This window comes from Asparagus officinalis, chromosome 2 (assembly GCF_001876935.1).
Source record: "Asparagus officinalis chromosome 2, Aspof.V1, whole genome shotgun sequence".
Classification (NCBI taxonomy): domain Eukaryota; kingdom Viridiplantae; phylum Streptophyta; class Magnoliopsida; order Asparagales; family Asparagaceae; genus Asparagus; species Asparagus officinalis.
Genome location: NC_033795.1, coordinates 19,173,165 through 19,191,693, shown reverse-complemented (window position 1 = coordinate 19,191,693; position 18,529 = coordinate 19,173,165). Strand labels below are relative to the sequence as shown.

Sequence of the window (18,529 nt, the reverse complement as noted above, 5' to 3'; positions counted from 1 at the left end):
TAGTTCATCCAAATGGCCTCCAAAGGCCTCAACACCGAAGAATGTTCAAAAGTTCCAAACAATGACCAAACTTGATACTTGAAACAACTTTGGTCAACATATCTGCAGGGTTGTCCTTCGTGTGGATCTTCTCCAATATGACGTCTCCTTCATCTAAAACGTCACGAACAAAATGGAATCTGACATCGATATGCTTCGTGCGTGCATGATAAACTTGGTTCTTCGCCAAATAGATAGCTGACATGCTATCACAATATACCCGAAGGGTCTCCTGTGCAATCCCCAAGTTCTCCAATAATCCCTGCAACCACAAAGCTTCCTTCACAGCTTCAGTCAACGCCATATACTTTGCCTCCGTAGTGGAGATAGCCACTGTAGACTGAAGTGTGCATCTCCAACACACCGGTGCTCCTGCTAGTATAAACATATATCCGCTAGTAGACCGGCGCTTGTCCAGATCCCCCGCATAATCAGAATCCACGTAACCAATACAATCCTGCCTTGTCTTCTCATTCTTCTGAAATACCAAACCAACATCCACGGTACCTTTGATATACCGTAGAATCCACTTCACGGCCTCCCAATGACCCTTCCCGGGGTCGTGCATGTACCTGGATACCATGCTCACGGCCTGTGACAAATCTGGCCTTGTACACACCATCGCATACATCAAGCTACCCACAGCATTGGCATATGGAACTTTGGACATGTATTCCCGGTCCTCAACTGAAACAGGTGACATCTTAGCTGATAGCTTAAAGTGGGGAGCTAATGGAGTACTCACCGCTTTGGCATTGCCATCATAACTGAATTTCTTCAGCATCTTCTGCAAGTAACTCTTCTGTGTCAACTTCAACTTCCCCTTCACCCTGTCTCTCTCGATCTCCATACCCAATATCTTCTTTGCTTCTCCAAGATCCTTCATCTCAAATTCGGATGACAGTTCCTTTTTCAACTTTCTAATAGCTGAAGTATTCCTGGAAGCTATGAGCATATCGTCAACATATAACAACAAATAGATATACTCACTATTCTGTAGCTTGTGCATGTAAACACATGGGTCATATGGGCTCCTCGTGTACCCTCGGCCAATCATAAAGCCGTCGAATCTCTTGTACCATTGTCGCGGTGATTTCTTCAATCCGTAAAGAGACTTCTTCAGCTTGCATACCAATTCTTCCTTTCCTGCAGCTTTGAACCCCATAGGTTGTGTCATGTAGATCTCCTCTTCTAAATCTCCATGTAGAAAGGCTGTTTTCACATCCATTTGGACCAAATCCAAATCCAGCTGTGCCACCAATGCCAATAAAATACGAATCGACGAATGCTTCACAACAGGTGAAAATACCTCATTGTAATCAACGCCCTCTAGCTGTGCATATCCCTTGGCAACCAATCTGGCTTTGAATCTAATCTCCCCAATAGAAGATCCCTCTTTCTTTGCATACACCCACTTGCATCCAATAGCCTTCTTACCTTTCGGTAGCTTTGCAAGTTCCCAAGTGTCGTTCTTATGAAGAGACTGCATCTCCTCCTCCATGGCTTCCCTCCACCTAATCGAATCAGAGCTTGACTCTGCTTCCTTGAATGTAAAAGGAACCAAATCATCAACGACTTCTGCTGATAAAGCATATGCAACCATGACATCGTTATATCTAGCTGGCCGACGAATGTTTCTTCTTGGTCTATTAGCTGCAATGGACTCCTGAACATGACCCTGTTCCTGAGTCCCAACATCCACTGTATCCTCTAAATGCCCGGCTGTCGTCCCATCTCCTTCCAGTGTCACCTCTGTAGGAGCCTCAATGGATACAATGTTATCTGGAGTTGGTGGAGTCACATCATCCTCCACCTGCTGTGATATCGTAACTGTCTGGTCTTCCTCCACCTGCTGAGGAACTTGAAGCTTCATCATGTACGTCTCGTCAAATGTGACATCCCTGCTAATAACTATCTTCTTGTCTTGTGGATCCCATAACTTGAAGCCTTTAACTCCATCTTTAAATCCCACAAAGACTGCTTTCCATGCCTTCTCGGAGGGTTCACCATCACTCTTCCTCAACTCATAATTCACCAAAGCTGAGGTCACCTCCTTGTAGCTAACCGTAGTTCTTCCATTTATCATAGTGAGAACAAACGTACCAAAATCATCCTCCGGCAATGAACACAATAGTAACATCGCCTTGTCTTCATCCTCAACCATGATATCTACATTGGCCATATCCGAAATTAGCTTCGTGAAGTTGTTAACATGCTCCCGAATAGAAACTCCCCTCTTCATCTTGAATTGGTAAAACCTCTTCTTCAAGTGAAGCCGATTCTCAATGCTCTTCGTCAGATATTCTTCAAGTGAAACCGATTCTCAATGCTCTTCGTCAGATACTTCTCATTGAGTGTTTCCCACATTCTCTTCGTCGACGTCTCGTTCATTACGTCATAAATAAGATCCGGCGTCAAGCATGACCGAATAACTCCACAAGCCCTACTATTCATTTTCTTCCAAACCTTGTCCTCCATATCAGCGGGTTTCTCTTGTAACTCAAGAGTCTCCTCCAAATTTTATGCATCCAAGGCGTCCATCACCTGACACCTTCACAATCCAAAATTAATCTTACCGTCGAACTTCGGAACATCAATGCTTGTTTCTCCCATGTTATCGATCTAATTCTTCAAATAGGAATTCTTCAGCGAATCCTTCGAACAAGCTCCCAAGTCCAACCCGGAGCTCTGATACCACTTGTTGTGCGCAGCGGAAATTTCGGCAGTACTTCGGCAGCACAACAAGACAGATTAGATCGATAAGAATTCTCGTCTCTCAAAGGAAACAAGAATCTGAAGCGGATATCTCATCAAAGTGAGATATCGGCTCTTCCTCTCATCAGTTCTAGGACTGACCTGTCGAGGGATCCTACAAGCTATTACAAATCACAGCAAGAACACAACTTTTACGTGGTTCGGCAAATAGCCTACGTCCACGGGGCAAGGAGGGGGAGATCTACTATTAGAGGGAGAGATACAACTAGGGTTTACAATCTCACAATCTAAACCTCAAACAAACTCTCAAATCCCTCACAAAATCTCTCAAAGGGGGAGACACAAAACCCCAAAAAACAACTACAAAAGGACTTTGTACAGCCGCAAAACAAAAATCACAATCTTGCTTCTCTGCAGCCGCCCCTTGCACTCACTGCCTTGGCCCTCAATTGCGCACGCTTTTCAAGCCTGCAGCCGCCAAGATTTTCTTTCTCCCCTGCCTTCAATTGCACACTCTCCTAGGGCAAAAACAAATGGCTATATATAGCCTGATGAAAACACGTTCGTGGGCCTGGGGTTAAAATCAAGTTCGTGGGCCAGTTAAAGAAACGTGTGGGAAGAAACACGTTCACGTGGGCCACTGGTCCCCACGTATTCACAATTCTCCACCTCGGTGAAGTTTCTTTCAAAACTGAGCCGACACCAAAGCAACCAAATGTCACGCTTGTTGTGTCCAGTACGAACGCAATCCACAACAAGTCGAGAACCCGAATGAGAGTCCAAACAATCTCACCCCCATCAACAATCCAAACCGAAGACTGCCTACGTATCCTCTTCCCCAAGGAATCAAGCCGAACGTAGTTCACCCAATGGCCTCCAAAGACCTCAACACCGAAGAATGTTCAAAAGTTCCAAACAATGACCAAACTTAATACCTGAAACAACTTTGGTCAACATATCTGCAGGGTTATCCTTCGTGTGGATCTTCTCCAACATGATGTCTCCTTCATCCAAAACGTCACGAACAAAATGAAATCTGACATCGATATGCTTCGTGCGTGCATGATAAACTTGGTTCTTCGCCAAATAGATAGCTGACATGCTATCATAATATACCCGAAGGGTCTCCTGTGCAATCCCTAAGTTCTCCAATAATCCCTGCAACCACAAAGACTCCTTCACAGCTTCAGTCAACGCCATATACTCTGCCTCCGTAGTGGAGAGAGCCACTGTAGACTGAAGTGTGCATCTCCAACACACCGGTGCTCCTGCTAGTGTAAACACATATCCGCTAGTAGACCGGCACTTGTCCAGATCCCCCGCATAATCAGAATCCACGTAACCAATACAATCCTGCCCTGTCTTCTCATTCTTCTGAAATACCAAACCAACATCCACGGTACCTTTGATATACCGTAGAATCCACTTCACGGCCTCCCAATGACCCTTCCCGGGGTCGTGCATGTACCTAGATACCATGCTCACGGCCTGTGACAAATCTGACCTTGTACACACCATCGCATACATCAAGCTACCCACAGCATTGGCATATGAAACTTTGGACATGTATTCACGGTCCTCAACTGAAACAGGTGACATCTTAGCTGATAGCTTAAAGTGGGGAGCCAATGGAGTACTCACCGCCTTGGCATTGCCATCATAACTGAATTTCTTCAGCATCTTCTGCAAGTAACTCCTCTGTGTCAACTTCAACCTCCCCTTCACCCTGTCTCTCTCGATCTCCATACCCAATATCTTCTTTGCTTCTCCAAGATCCTTCATCTCAAATTCCGATGACAGCTCCTTTTTCAACTTTCTAATAGCTGAAGTATTCCTGGAAGCTATGAGCATATCGTCAACATATAACAGCAAATAGATATACTCACCATTCTGTAGCTTGTGCATGTAAACACACGGGTCATATGGGCTCCTCGTGTACCATCGGCCAATCATAAAGCCGTCGAAACTCTTATACCATTGTCGCGGCGATTGCTTCAATCCGTAAAGAGACTTCTTCAGCTTGCATACCAATTCTTCCTTTCCTGCAGCTTTGACTGAAGCGGATATCTCATCAAAGTGAGATATCGGCTCTTCCTCTCATCAGTTCTAGGACTGACCTGTCGAGGGATCCTACAAGCTATTACAAATCACGACAAGAACACAACTTTTACGTGGTTCGGCAAATAGCCTACGTCCACGGGGCAAGGAGGGGGAGATCTACTATTAGAGGGAGAGATACAACTAGGGTTTACAATCTCACAATCTAAACCCTCAAACAAACTCTCAAATCCCTCACAAAATCTCTCAAAGGGGGAGACACAAAACCCCAAAAAACAACTACAAAAGGACTTTGTACAGCCGCAAAACAAAAATCACAATCTTGCTTCTCTGCAGCCGCCCCTTGCACTCACTGCCTTGGCCCTCAATTGCGCACGCTTTTCAAGCCTGCAGCCGCCAAGATTTTCTCTCCCCTGCCTTCAATTGCACACTCTCCTAGGGCAAAAACAAATGGCTATATATAGCCTGATGAAAACACGTTCGTGGGCCTGGGGTTAAAATCAAGTTCGTGGGCCAGTTAAAGAAACGTGTGGGAAGAAACACGTTCACGTGGGCCACTGGTCCCCACGTATTCACAATGGTATGGACTTGATTAATTTTACTTGATTAGGTTGGCTATTTAACTTTACAGTGGATATTTTATATTTTGTTTGATTGGCTTACAAAGCTCAAAGTTGCAGTTTGATGCTTACCACTTATACAAGTATTACATCCGTGGTTGCACAGATTGTTTTGTCTGTTAAATTAGTTTTTTTAAGTATTGGGTTATTGGGTATCGTTGCCTTACCTTACTTGTATCCCTATTGTAACCCTATAATTGTATTAATGCTCTAATAAATAATTTTTAATGGGTCCTTTCTTTAACATAGTATTAGAGCGATGTTTTTGTAAAGAATACTAACCCTAACTTCAAAAATAAAAAAATGACATGTTCATCGACACTATTCATTGACAAACAGTAATCTGTACTTAATGCAATCTCTCTCCATCATCATCCCTCTGGTGGCCATGTCCAATCCTCTTCTTCGTTGTCTTCATCTTCCTCTATCACCGTTGCTACCACCTTGATCTATTGCCGCCGATGCTGTCTATTGACTACTGTCAAAAAAAGAATAAAAAACAAATTAAAGAGTTAGAAAATTCAGGTCTGATCGGAAGTAGTCGTGATGTCACTACCCTAGAAGATTAAGGACCCGCCTATCGCCCTGACGCAATTTGTCCCCTCTCCCCTAGCGGTAAAAACCCCGGAATCGGCCGGCCTCTGCACTCAGGCGTGAGTCACAGAGCTTATGCTCAGACGAAAACGGTTGCCCAAAAATAGGAATATAAATATGTAGCCAAAATTTCTTGGAGAAATGAGAGTAGAGAAAGAAGACATCTTAGAAGTTCTTCTCTTCGTTGGTGTGCTTTTGAATGAGCTCCAAGCCTGCTTATATAGGTGAGGAGAAGTGTAACCCCCGCTGAATCCAAGGGACCGTTACGCACAAATCTTGCTTCCGTTACCCGCATGCAGCCGTTACAGAACGTGTAAAACGTGCAAAAATAAAAGCTTGAGAAGCAAAAATGTGTGCGTGTGCGGTGCGGCGTGGCATGCGCGCGCATGTGTGGTAGATATGCAAAGCCCACAAAACCCAAAACACTATTCAAAGCCCAATAAGGAGAGAACCATTATATACCCTATACTATTCATCTCATTTTCCAATGTGGGACTATTCACAAAGGCAAAATTGTATTTTCATGAACAAAGCATCCAACATTGACATTGTTGCCTTCTACCACTGATGCTATTGTAATCAGATCAGATCAGATTTATTAATATGGTTGAAAAATCAAATCTGATCTGACCTGATGATAACTATTGGTTGTTGTTTTCTGATTTCTACTAATTTGATGCTTTTTCTTGTAGATTTATAATACTTTAACTAGATTTATAATACTTATTTTTGGCCGAATTTTGTGGCCGATTTCATTAGAAACTAGATCTAAGTTGTGGTTGTTGATTTCTCAATATTTGGTTGGCTGAGATGTCAGATATCACGAGCTTTTTAACCCCTTCTATCCCTCCTATTGTTATGGAGACATCTACTCCCATTATTATTTTAGGAACCACTGAAACCAAATGGATCTAATTATTTGTTATAGGCATAAGCATTTAGAGTTTTTATTATGCTCAGAATAAATTGGAGCAATGTTGAAAATAGCGATAACGTATAGCGTAACACTCACCTTCAGGCTCCGGTTAACGTGAAATGCAAAATAGCGCAACTCTTAATGTAGGTTAAATAATGTATTATTATTTAAATATTTTATTGATACATAATATTCAAAGTCAAATAATATGAATAATCATCACGGCTTTTGAACATATCATCATAAAAATACTATCACAAATCAATATATCATCACAATTTCACAACAAAATCAATCATGTATGCCTTAACAATCATTCCAGAAGCAAAGTCTAATAGTAATCCAAGTGAAGTTACAGCTTTTATTTTTGAAAGAAAAGTACTAGTTTTTATTACTTCTAAATCTGGTTAATTAGAAAAAAATAATTAGTAATTCTTTGATCTCTTTTTAATATTTTTTAATGTAAAGTCTGATTAATTTGAAAAAAACTCTATCATAGCCATTAAAATTCTTATAAAAATCAATCCTAGCCCTTTAATAAATTAACCTAAGTTATGGAGCACTATGAAGATGCGTTACAAAGCGTACGCTATGGGTAAAATAGCGTATGTTATTTGGTTTCTGTGCTTTTTTTCCAATGCTACGTAGAGACATGGTGGCACTACGTTCCGCTATGCGCTATTTTACGCTACAGAATGCATTATTTTCTACACTGAATTGGAGTATTTTCTGGAGAATCCACCTACTTCTACAGACTCTGAATACAAGGCCTAGCTTTCTGGAGATTATTGCGTTATGACTTGGCTCCTTAATAGTATGGAAGAAAGAGTCAGTAATAGTGTCATGTTCGTATCTACTGCTAAGAAAATATGGGACATTCTCAAGGTGATGTATGGAAATAAGAAGAACGTCTCTATAGTTTATGAGATATATGCACAATTTTTTTGTCTACAACAAAGGGATCAATCTATACCAAAGTTTTATAGGGAGTTGAAGGGGTTTATAGATGAGTTGGAGATGCATCGACCTGCTATCACAGATCTAGTGACACTGAGGGGATATCATCAAGATCTAGCAAGTATCGAGGTTTCTATTTGGCTTGGATCCGTCATTAGCATCTTAGGTGCGAGGGAAAATTTTGGGAGGAGATAGTGTTTTCTCACTAACATCTAGCTTCTTCAGGGTCATGCGTGTATTAACTAGAGCTGGTGCACCCTCTACACCATCTGTTGAGCAGTCTATCATGGTTGCTCGATGTTGCGAGGATGTGGTTGTGCTTGTGGTCATGATTCAAGGGGGACTGTGGTTCTTACGGTGATAAGAAAAGTAGATTTGATAAAGGATGACGTAGATGTACTCGCTGTGGGAGGAATAACCACATAGCGGAGAAGTGCTAGCAGAAGCTCGACAAGTTTGAGTAGGCACAGTTGACTACTAGTGATTCTATCAAACCTGCTCGTATAACTTTTCCTTCTTCTGCAGCCTCTTCAGAAATCCCTACTGTTCAGATATCACATGTAGACTATGAGCGATTCATGCAGCTCTTGTCTCAGTCTACTCAAAACAGTCATTCTGTGACTCATGCATCATCTTTAGGTATAAATGTTTATATTGCATTTTCAGATAGACCCTGGATATTAGATTTAGGAGCTTCATCCCACATGATAGGTATAAAAAGAATTTTCATTCTTTATCTTTTTCAGATAAATTTCCTCCGGTCCATATTACTGATTGTTCTTTTACACCTGTTCTTGGTGATGGGGTGGTTCAACTACTCTATCCTTGACTCTCGCTAATGTGTTATATGTTCCTAAATTTTTCGTTAGTTTCTCGTTTAGCCAATTAACAAAAAATAAAAATTGTAAAATAAACTTTTTTCCTTCAAATTATGTCTTTGAGGACCTACAAACTGGGATGAAGATTGGTTCAGGCTGTGAGAGAGGCGGCATTTACTATCTAGACGAGAGTGTGCCCCCTTCTAATATATTTATAGGTGTATTTGATACCCCTCTACTGTGTAACCTGTGTTTAGGACATCCCTCTCTTCTGAAGCTTTGGATGATAGTTCTTATTGAGTCATCTTTTTCTTCATTAAAATGTGAGTCATGTGAGTTATGAAAAAATCGTCGTGCTTCCTATCAGAGTCGAGTCAATCAACGCAGTAGTACTCCTTTTGAGTTAGTCCACTCTGATGTCTAGAGTTAGTGTCTTGTTCCACGCGAAATAAATTGCTAAAACTTCACGGGATTTAGAATCTCATGTAGTTTATCAGAAAAAGTAAACTGCACTGGATTCTCAATCCGTTGTAGTTTAGAGTTAGGCTAAACTCCACGGGATTTTGAATCCTGGAAATTTCTAAGTTCAAATCTAACATGATTGCAATAGTTGGCCAAGTGGCTAGATCAAAGAAAGCTAAATTTCAATTATTCAAGTGGTTTTGAGTTTAAATCTCAGCGCAACATATATTTTTGTTCTTGAAAAATAAACAAAATTTAGCATGCTGGGATTTGAACCCTGCGCAACCTATCCAAGCCTTATAGACTAATGCTATAACCACTAAACACACTACACATAATTACTTATTTTGTATAGTTTGTTTATTATAAAATTCATAGGACTTAGAACCCCGTGAAGTTTGGCAGCAGACCACCACCTGCGCGAACCTTCTTTGTTTAGCACTAACTAATTAAGGATTAAACTTCACGGAATTCTAAATCCCGTGAAGTTTTCACAACTTATTTAGCCTTTTCGACCCAATTTTAGCCAACTGACTAAAACTAGGTTGAAAATGCTAAATAAAATATAAATAGGTCGATTTTTAAAAATAAAGTTCTAAAAGGGTTGATTTTAAAAATTTATCCTACATATGGTTATTTGAGCTTGGGTGCTCTGGTGCTTACATCATTGATCTTTACTAACTTTGATACCCCAAAATATTCATTTATCACTCATATATATAAATCTTACATTTTTTACTTTAACATCTCAAGTTTTTTTCCTAACATTTTGATACTCCAAGGTTTACACATTTTTAACCATGATTTTCTAAGCTTTACACATTTTTTTTAAACTTTGATACCCCCAACTTTAGGGTATCAAGGTGTCAAAAAGGAAAGATGGGGCACCAACGTTAAGAAATATATAGACTTCGAGGTATGGATGTATGATGTATCAGAAGAAAACTTTGATGTATCAAAGTTGAAAACATTGTAAACTTTGAGATATCTAAGTACCTGCTATACAAAAAAAACTTAAGGTTTCAAAGTGCAAATAACCCTTTATTTTATTATCGTTTTGGGTGTAGGTTTTCGTAGAATGTACAGCCGCAGTTCCTTGTGGGGGCACTCTACTTGTTATTTTGCTACGGCTTCCTCTCGCTCTCTCTCTCTCTTTCCTCTGCGCCGCCATCTTCGTCTTCATCGGGCACCGGTGAGTAATGGCGAAAGGCGATGACGCGGTGAGGAGGAAGAAGAACAAGGTCAACCGCAAGAGGATGCGGAGCTCTGATTCCGCCGTCTCCGCTCGCATAGCTTCCATCATCGCCTCCAAGAAACGAAGGAAGTCTGGAAAGAGGCGAACCTGCGAGGTATTTGCGTGTCTTCGGTTATTCGAATCTTGCTCCCCTCCTCCCATCCGCACGTTCGTTTGGATTATTCAGTCTTTCTTAGCTTTTGATATGATAGCCAAACCCTTTTGTAACACAGGTTCCTATTTCTCAATGATTTAGAACCCTAATGTGACTATGTTCAATGACGCGGCGCATTTCGAAGAGAGAGGGCGGAGCTAAACTAACCCTTAGTTTGCTAAATTCCCTCATTTTCTAACTCTCCGAGAGAAAATAGTGGGGCTTTTTAATCCCAAATGCCCCAAATTTTTACGCGGGATTTTCGCTGATTGCGAAAATTAATACCTAATTGCATATTTCGTGGATTTTTGATACCAAAAAGTCACCGGAGCAACACAAAATAAAAAACTGGCAGGGGGGAGTATTGCAAACAAACACCAATTTCGTAATTTAGCCCGTCTCGTGTGGAAATGACCATGACAAGGATCTTACATTGGAACAATTCTTCATTATCTTGTTCATTAGCGACAAAATATTTTCTTTTACCCTCGGTTAACTTTTGCTTGTGGCTGCAGGGGATGTGCTTCAGCCTTCCAACTCCTGAAGATCCGTTCAATGACCGGCATGACAGAAAGAATAAGTTAGACCACAAACTCAAAACCAAATCCAACCCCAAGAAAAACTCAGCAGTACAGCATATCAAGGACAAGGAAAATGAAAAGGAAAAAGAGCAGCATACAGAAACACCAAGGCCTTCAGCCGCTGATGAAAAATTCGAGGATGGATGCCTACCAAAGTTCCTCACTCTGTGTCTGAATGCAATAGAGAATTCTTGGAAGGAGAAGCAAGATGAGGATGTAGAAGAAGAAGAAGTTGGTAATGTCTCCAGAAAGCAGCATGATCTCCTAGCAAGCAGCTCGTGGGGTGCTGAGTTGTGGAGGCGTTGCTCTTCGGGTTGGAATGTGGTTGATTCTTCAAGTGGAGGAGGTGTTTGTGCAAGAAAAGAGCAGCTTGCTTGGTTGCTTTCTACTGCTTCTGACATTATTGCAAGGAAGGAGAAACAGGGACTAGTCATTCCGACTCCCTTCCTTATCTTTCTTGTACCATCTCGACAAAGGGCTCTTCAGGTTTTCCCTTCCCCTCAAATCTAGTTGTAGGGTTATTTCACATTGACCCCTGTAGTATCACATTGTGGAACTTGTTACCCTTAAATTTGATATTGGCAGATACATCTGTTGAGTGAATTTTTTTTAACCCTTAGGGGAATGGCTGATTCAGATTTTTGGCAAATAGACCCGATGGTGAAAGGGTCCAAAAAAAATCTCTAAGGGGGTGTATGTGTTAATATCAGACTTAGTGCTAGTAACTGTCACAATGTGATAGTAGAGGTGGTCTGTGTAATCAAACCTTTTTATAGTACATTCCACTACCATTACCCGTGTGTAATCAAAATTTAAGTGCTAATAAATATTTTTTGAAATCACATTACCAGGTTAGATCACTCTGTAAGCCACTTAAGGCTCTTGGGATTCATACTGTCAGCTTGCATCCAGGTGCGTCGATAGACCACCAGATTCAGGGGTAAGTACATACTTTAATGCTTCTTCCTTTCTTTATTTCTTTTGAGCAATGCTACTATGTAAAGCGGGAAATAAAAAGGGTAGCAAAATGAAAATTTATGTCTTCTATCAGAATATATTGTAATGTAGATTTATCTAAATGAGACAGAGGTAGAACAAATTGACATGCTGAGATTTTAAAATGTTAAGTTCCAATAAACTGCAGAAAAAAAGAAACAGCACAATTGATTGAAAACAAGTCCTATAAACATTGGATTACAGGTCCTAATTATTCTTGATGAAGGCTTAAAGCAATGATGTTGAACATACATTGTAACTAATTTCCTTAATTTTTGTGAGCTTCTTTTAGGCTGATTTATTACAAGAATTATAAATATTACAAATTCTTGAACACTAAATATTCATTAGTCCTATAATACGTCCATTTAGCCACTAAATGGTTATATCACACTATGAAGCATAAAAGATATTTGAGAAATTGAAAGGGGTAGTTGTACTGTTCGAGTTCTAACGTAACCTGATTTTCATTTTGATATTTTAGCATTTGGTACATTTTTTTTAAATAAGAAAGGAGCTTTTACTAATGCTTTGTCCAGTGGTGTTTGAATTCAACTAGAACACATGTTGCGGAAGACTAATATTTACATAGAGATAGCCCTAACAAAATATAACATGATTTTCAAGATGAAAGACATATACAAGAGAGAAACATAAAATAGCATGTCTACTATGTGGTTTTGACATGGCAAAGCTTCATGAATTGCAAGTTAGGCTTCTCACTTGTACAAGGCTAGTACTGACTTTTCTACATAATTTTGTCACTAAAGCGAGAAATTTGGAGTTATTCACTTTATCGACATTAATGAAACATGGTTCGGATGGGCATGGTTCAATAAATTTTATTTCTATTATACAATCTCCTTTAATAGGGGTGAGGTTTTATCCTGATTAGCGCTAGTTGCTTCAAAACATTATAACATTTTCCCTTGTGCCTTGGATGAGACATTATTTTTTTCCTCAGAAAAGAAATGCTGTATGAGATGTACATCAATAATTATGAAATTATTAAACTCATTGCATGTGTATAAAAATACAAGTCCTTGAAGTTTCACTCATCCATTTTTCTGCTCGATAACTTGAACTAGCACCAGAACCACACATGAAACAAAATAATTTTCATTAAGATATTTTCCACTCGATCTTTTGTCATGTCATTATTTCGTAGTAAAGCTGTCACATATAATTAATATAATATAGTAAATCTATAATAACATTATATAACTTTGTATTTTGTTATATTTAGTAACTAGTCTTTTGCTCGTGCAAAGCACGGATCTACCTTCCTCTCTATTAGTGTAATTCACTTTTGTACACCCTAATGTTATATTACCTACCCCACTGTTCAACAAAAAAGGTATCTTGCTAAACGAATTGAAAGATGATAGATCATAAGGAATCAAACACATTGTGACAGTTCACACAAAAAACATAACAAAGGCACCTTAGCTTCATGTAAATTATTTTGGATTAAAACAATAGTGAAGAGCAGATATTCATGAACCTTTTTTGAGTCAATGACAGAATGAAAATTGATTAGATTAATCTACTCTCAGGTAGTTCTTACTATTGCAATCTCCAAATTTTGAAGTTTTATCAAAAATTTAAAAAAAGGTCGCAAGAAAAAGAAATAAAAAACTTATATGATATTGACAACACATAGAAGTACGATGAAAATGTTTAATTTGTAACCACTGCGCGCAATCGCTAGTGTAACAATACTAGTGTCCTTCACAACTCTAATATACATCGTCAAGCTTGTTCGTGAACCCCCTTACAACCATTCAAGTTCTCACCAATAGAAGATTCTAAACAAAGAACACATATATAATCACACAAGGAAAGATTAAAATGTGTGTATACTCCACTCAAAACCCATATCGATTTTAAACTTTAAAGTTTGATAAAGATTACTGCCATTTGTTAAAAAAGACTATCACTGACACATGCACCTATGTTCAAGGCAACAACAAAAAAACCCAAAGAATGAGTAATATCTGCTATTATTTGTTCGAGATTAATGTAAATTGCAACTTGTTGAGAGTGTACAATTAATCAATTATTATTCTTGTTTTTGAATTTTTTGTTTGTAAATAAACATTCTACAAGAGGAAGATACATAATTTAAACTTGAAAGTAAATACATAAACTTGCAAGGTCAAATGTTAGATTGTGCTTATTCTCAAGTGAATGGATCTAATAATCAACATGGATAGTAGGTGAATCAATTGAGATTTACTTACTTATGATATATCATCTTTTTTTTAACAGCAGAGGACATTTTTGAGAGCATAAACGCATTGAAAAGATCCATTTAAAATTCCCTTGAAAAAGATTTATTTAATATAATAAACTTATGTCCCCATTTAATTCCGTTGAAAAATCAAGAAAAAAAAATCAAAGAACCATAGAATTTAAATACGATACATGTGATTTACAAGGGCTCTTAGCCTCCTAAAAATTAAACCCTAGGTTATATTTAATTTCAATAACTCATGATTTTGCATCATCCAGAAAAAACAAATCAAATAACACAACTTCAAATTAACCAAACAAAAACCTAAATTTGAGTTTATTTTCATGAACAAACGGTGGTTTATCTTTATTAATATCTCTGTAAACTCAAACTTGTAACTCAAGTAACACAACATCATTTTATCACTCAACCCATGAATATGAAAATTTAAATCAACAATGAGAAAATTTATTACTTATAACTTCCAAGCATTGACAACAAATTTCCTTCTTTATTTTCCTCAGCAAATCAAGAAAAATAAAAAAATAAAAATCCAAGATTTTCAACACATACCAGTGATTTCCAAACAATCTCTGCCTGTTTAAATTTAAAACCTAGAAAATTATAACCTGCAACTTTTCAAAATAGGGAAATAGATAGAAAAACTCATATACATGTGTGATTAAATCAAAAAAATTCGCATACATGTATAATTAAACCAAGAAATAAGTAATAAACAATGTAGTGAAAGAAATGGAAAATCAACTTGATTCTTTTATTTTTTAAGAGAAAACTACTTTATGAAGGTGTAGACAAAATAAATCCTAGGTTTTAATTTTCATGGCTCATGAAGATGTAGAAAAAATGTTATCCACTGGATATCAATTTCAATGATGGAAATATTTCTCCCATCAATAAAACACATATATAAGAGTTAATTCTCATGGTATTTAAGGCATGCATCCCTGAATCTCACTAATGAACTAACTTTTGCGCGAACAATAATAATTAAAATTACTATCAAGCAAAATATCAAATTGTGCATCTACCAAACCATACTTAAATTCCAATAATTCACCCAAAAAATTGAACTAACTCTTCTTATCGATGAGTCAAGGCTAAGATAAACATATCTGTCAAGGGGAACAAATTAGACTTCATGAGATATATAATTCTAAATTTATATAACATGACACCCCAATATTTAGAGCATCCCCGAAATCCTGTACTTTGTCTAGGAAGAACATGAATAAACTCCTTTGTTAGGTTGATCATTTGCGAACATTAAAATCAATTAATTTCTTATTATCAAAATTATGTATCAAAGCACCCAAAAAAATCCTACTCACTCACGTTTGTAAGATCATCCTCGTCATCACTCAAAGTGAAGTTTATATCGGCCTCCACTCTTTGAAACATGATAGTAGTACAATCATAAGCTCTGACCCAAGAATAAATCAATCAAGTTCAGTTTATTAAAAAAAGAGAGCTTATAGTAAGTTTTTTGTTTGAGGAGAAACTGTTATTTATTAAATGAAAATCACAAAATTAAATAAAAAATTTTAAAATTTTTATGAAATCAAGAAGAAAGTTGGAATCTTTATTAAAAAGATGAACTTTTTATAAAGAACTGGATTTATTAAACCAAAACCAGAAAATTAAACAAAAAAATTAAAATTTCCATGAAATCAAGGAGAACGTTAGAATTTTTATTCAAAATGATGAACTTGTTATCCAAAAATATTACAACATAATATTTACTTTGAAATGGGCATAATAAATCAATTAAAGAAAACCTTAAATCATTTCGAAGTTGCCGATGGATAAAGAATAGGCGGCGAGACTGGGCGGAGGGAGATTTCATAAGACTAATTAGAGGGGGATTGGGGGGAGAGAAGGCCACTTGTGATGCTAGAGGGAGAGGGAGAACGAATTGGCGAGTAGATGGGTTCTCTTTAGTTGAGGAAAGAGAAAGAAGAAGAGGGAATAAGAGAGAGAGAAGAAGAGAGAGAGAATAAGAGAGAGGGCTGGCTCCAGAGGGAGAGGAAGAATGTATAGAAGATTCATGCTTTGCACTAAGGAGAGAGAAGAGTAAAGGAGAGAAGACGGGTTCTCTTGGTTGAGGAGAGATGAAAGGGGAAGAAAACCTCACCTTTAAATGCTTAGGAGAGGAATTGATGGTGTTAGGAATTCTTCTTACTTGGAGGGGGATTAGGGTTAGGGATTTGATGGTTACATTTAACTCAAATTCGAAGAGGACTTGGAAGTTGAGTCGATGGTCTGATGATGAGCCAAAGTAAGAGGTGAGATGTCAGGGAGCATAGATTGTTTATTTTTATTTCAATCTAAGAGGGATGAAGACAGTGATGAGGAAAGAAAAGGGGTAGGGGAAAACGTCGTGGGTATTTGGATTCTTAGGTTTCGGGTTTTCTTTGAATTGGGTGCTGGTAGGTGAGATGGAGATGACCCTTTTTTGAAATTAAAAATGAAAGTAGGGTGCATCTTTCATTTAACGAAGACGGTAAGGCCGAAGTAAGGTACACTTTTTTTTGTTTTAATCTAGATAAGATCTGAGTTGGGAAAGCTTGTCACCCAAAGAAATGGGGCTCAAAATTACTGTAGCAACCCAAAGGTTTTGCTATCATATTACAAGTAGTGGATTTGTCCCTCTCCTCAATGCACATCCGCATACACATGTGAACAGGCACACATACTCACACCTATTTTAGCCCTAGGCAATTGTCTGATGGAAGTGTCTGGAAGAACAGACCTCTGAGATGGCTATCTAGGTGACTGCCTACATTGCTTTCATAATACTAATAGCTAACTATTAGCTAGAAATCATCTAGCTACGATATGTCTTACCTAGCTCACTAAACAAGACAATTCTGATAAATTTCATACTATCAACTGATTTATTTTTAGGCTGTAATGATATAAGATCCCCAACCTTCTCTACTTCTATATTAGATCCGGGTAAATCTTTATATTTCTAAATAAGAACCCCAAATCCTATAAGTTGTTCCAAAAAGACCCCATGAATAATTTCTATCTAAATTCTTTACCTAGGTATTGTGAACCTTAACCATATGCATCAAATTACAATAATAACATTAGGAGCCCAAAGCTCAATCTCCCTTTACCTTTGTTTCTCATGCCTTTCTTCTCTATTTTCTCTAATTTCTATTCTATTTTCCTCTCAAATGTCAAGCCTTGCTAGATGTTAAGAACTCAATTTTCTTGAGGAGAAAGAAAGTTATTTGGAAGAGAAAATGAGAGACAATGGGTACGGCGAGTTTGAGAAAGAGAAAAGTTATTGAAGGAAAAAGATGGGAGAGAGACAATGAGTGTGGGGAGTCTGTGAGAGAAAAATGAGTTGGGGGGGAGAATAACCAAATCAAATAAATATGATAAATCATGTATGAGCACGAGTACAATGGTCCACAAATAAACATCTCTAACATTAATAGAAAAATTTAGCAAATTAAGGTTAAATTTAACCAAAGGAGTCCTTTTTGGAACATCTTAATAGGATTTGGTGGTCTTATTTAGAAATACTAAGATTTGGTGGTCTAATATATAAATAGAGAAGATTTGAGGGTCTTATATCATAAAAACCCTTTATTTTTCCACATATTATAATTTAATATGGTCACGAACAAAGAATATAAAGAGAAAAGAACTATGACCATCTAGAATGAATAATATTCACCGCCTTTCTTGGCTATTTGATAGCAATCAACTTTAGTGTATTTATAAGCTTTCGTTCTCCATAAATCTTTAGATATTTGTTTAATATTGTTATTATTAACTATCTAATTTATTTTATTGAACTTACTATCTTGTTGGGAGCAAGTACTACCATTACTTTTTAATTAAGCTGACACTATGAAATTTCTGATGGTTTTGTAAGATGCTTTATGATTTTTAGGTTGCTTTCATTAGTAATTGTACATAGTTTTGGACCTTTTGGTCACACATGAAATGAGTGATGTAAATCTACTTTGCTATTTATTTTAAGTAGATCGCAAAGACTATTGCATTTAAGCCACAACGTGGGTGATCGTCTTTATGTTTATAAGGCAAGGAGTGTTCAAGGATGAGTTGTCACCCTCAATGTTGTAAAAAACGGTGAATAGCGGCGGCATA

At 37.8% G+C, this 18,529-nt stretch overlaps 1 protein-coding gene across 1 annotated transcript in view; it reads left to right on the top strand.

Annotated features, from left to right (window-relative positions):
* The window catches only part of LOC109830446 (ATP-dependent RNA helicase DBP3), a 17,171-nt gene continuing 8,910 nt past the window's right edge, over nt 10,269–18,529 (top strand). Inside the window, exons 1-3 of the mRNA XM_020397697.1 lie at nt 10,269–10,528; nt 11,083–11,634; nt 12,000–12,088. Of these exons, the coding sequence (XP_020253286.1) occupies nt 10,379–10,528; nt 11,083–11,634; nt 12,000–12,088 (791 nt within the window). The 5' untranslated portion in view covers nt 10,269–10,378. The remainder of the gene's footprint in view (nt 10,529–11,082; nt 11,635–11,999; nt 12,089–18,529) is intronic.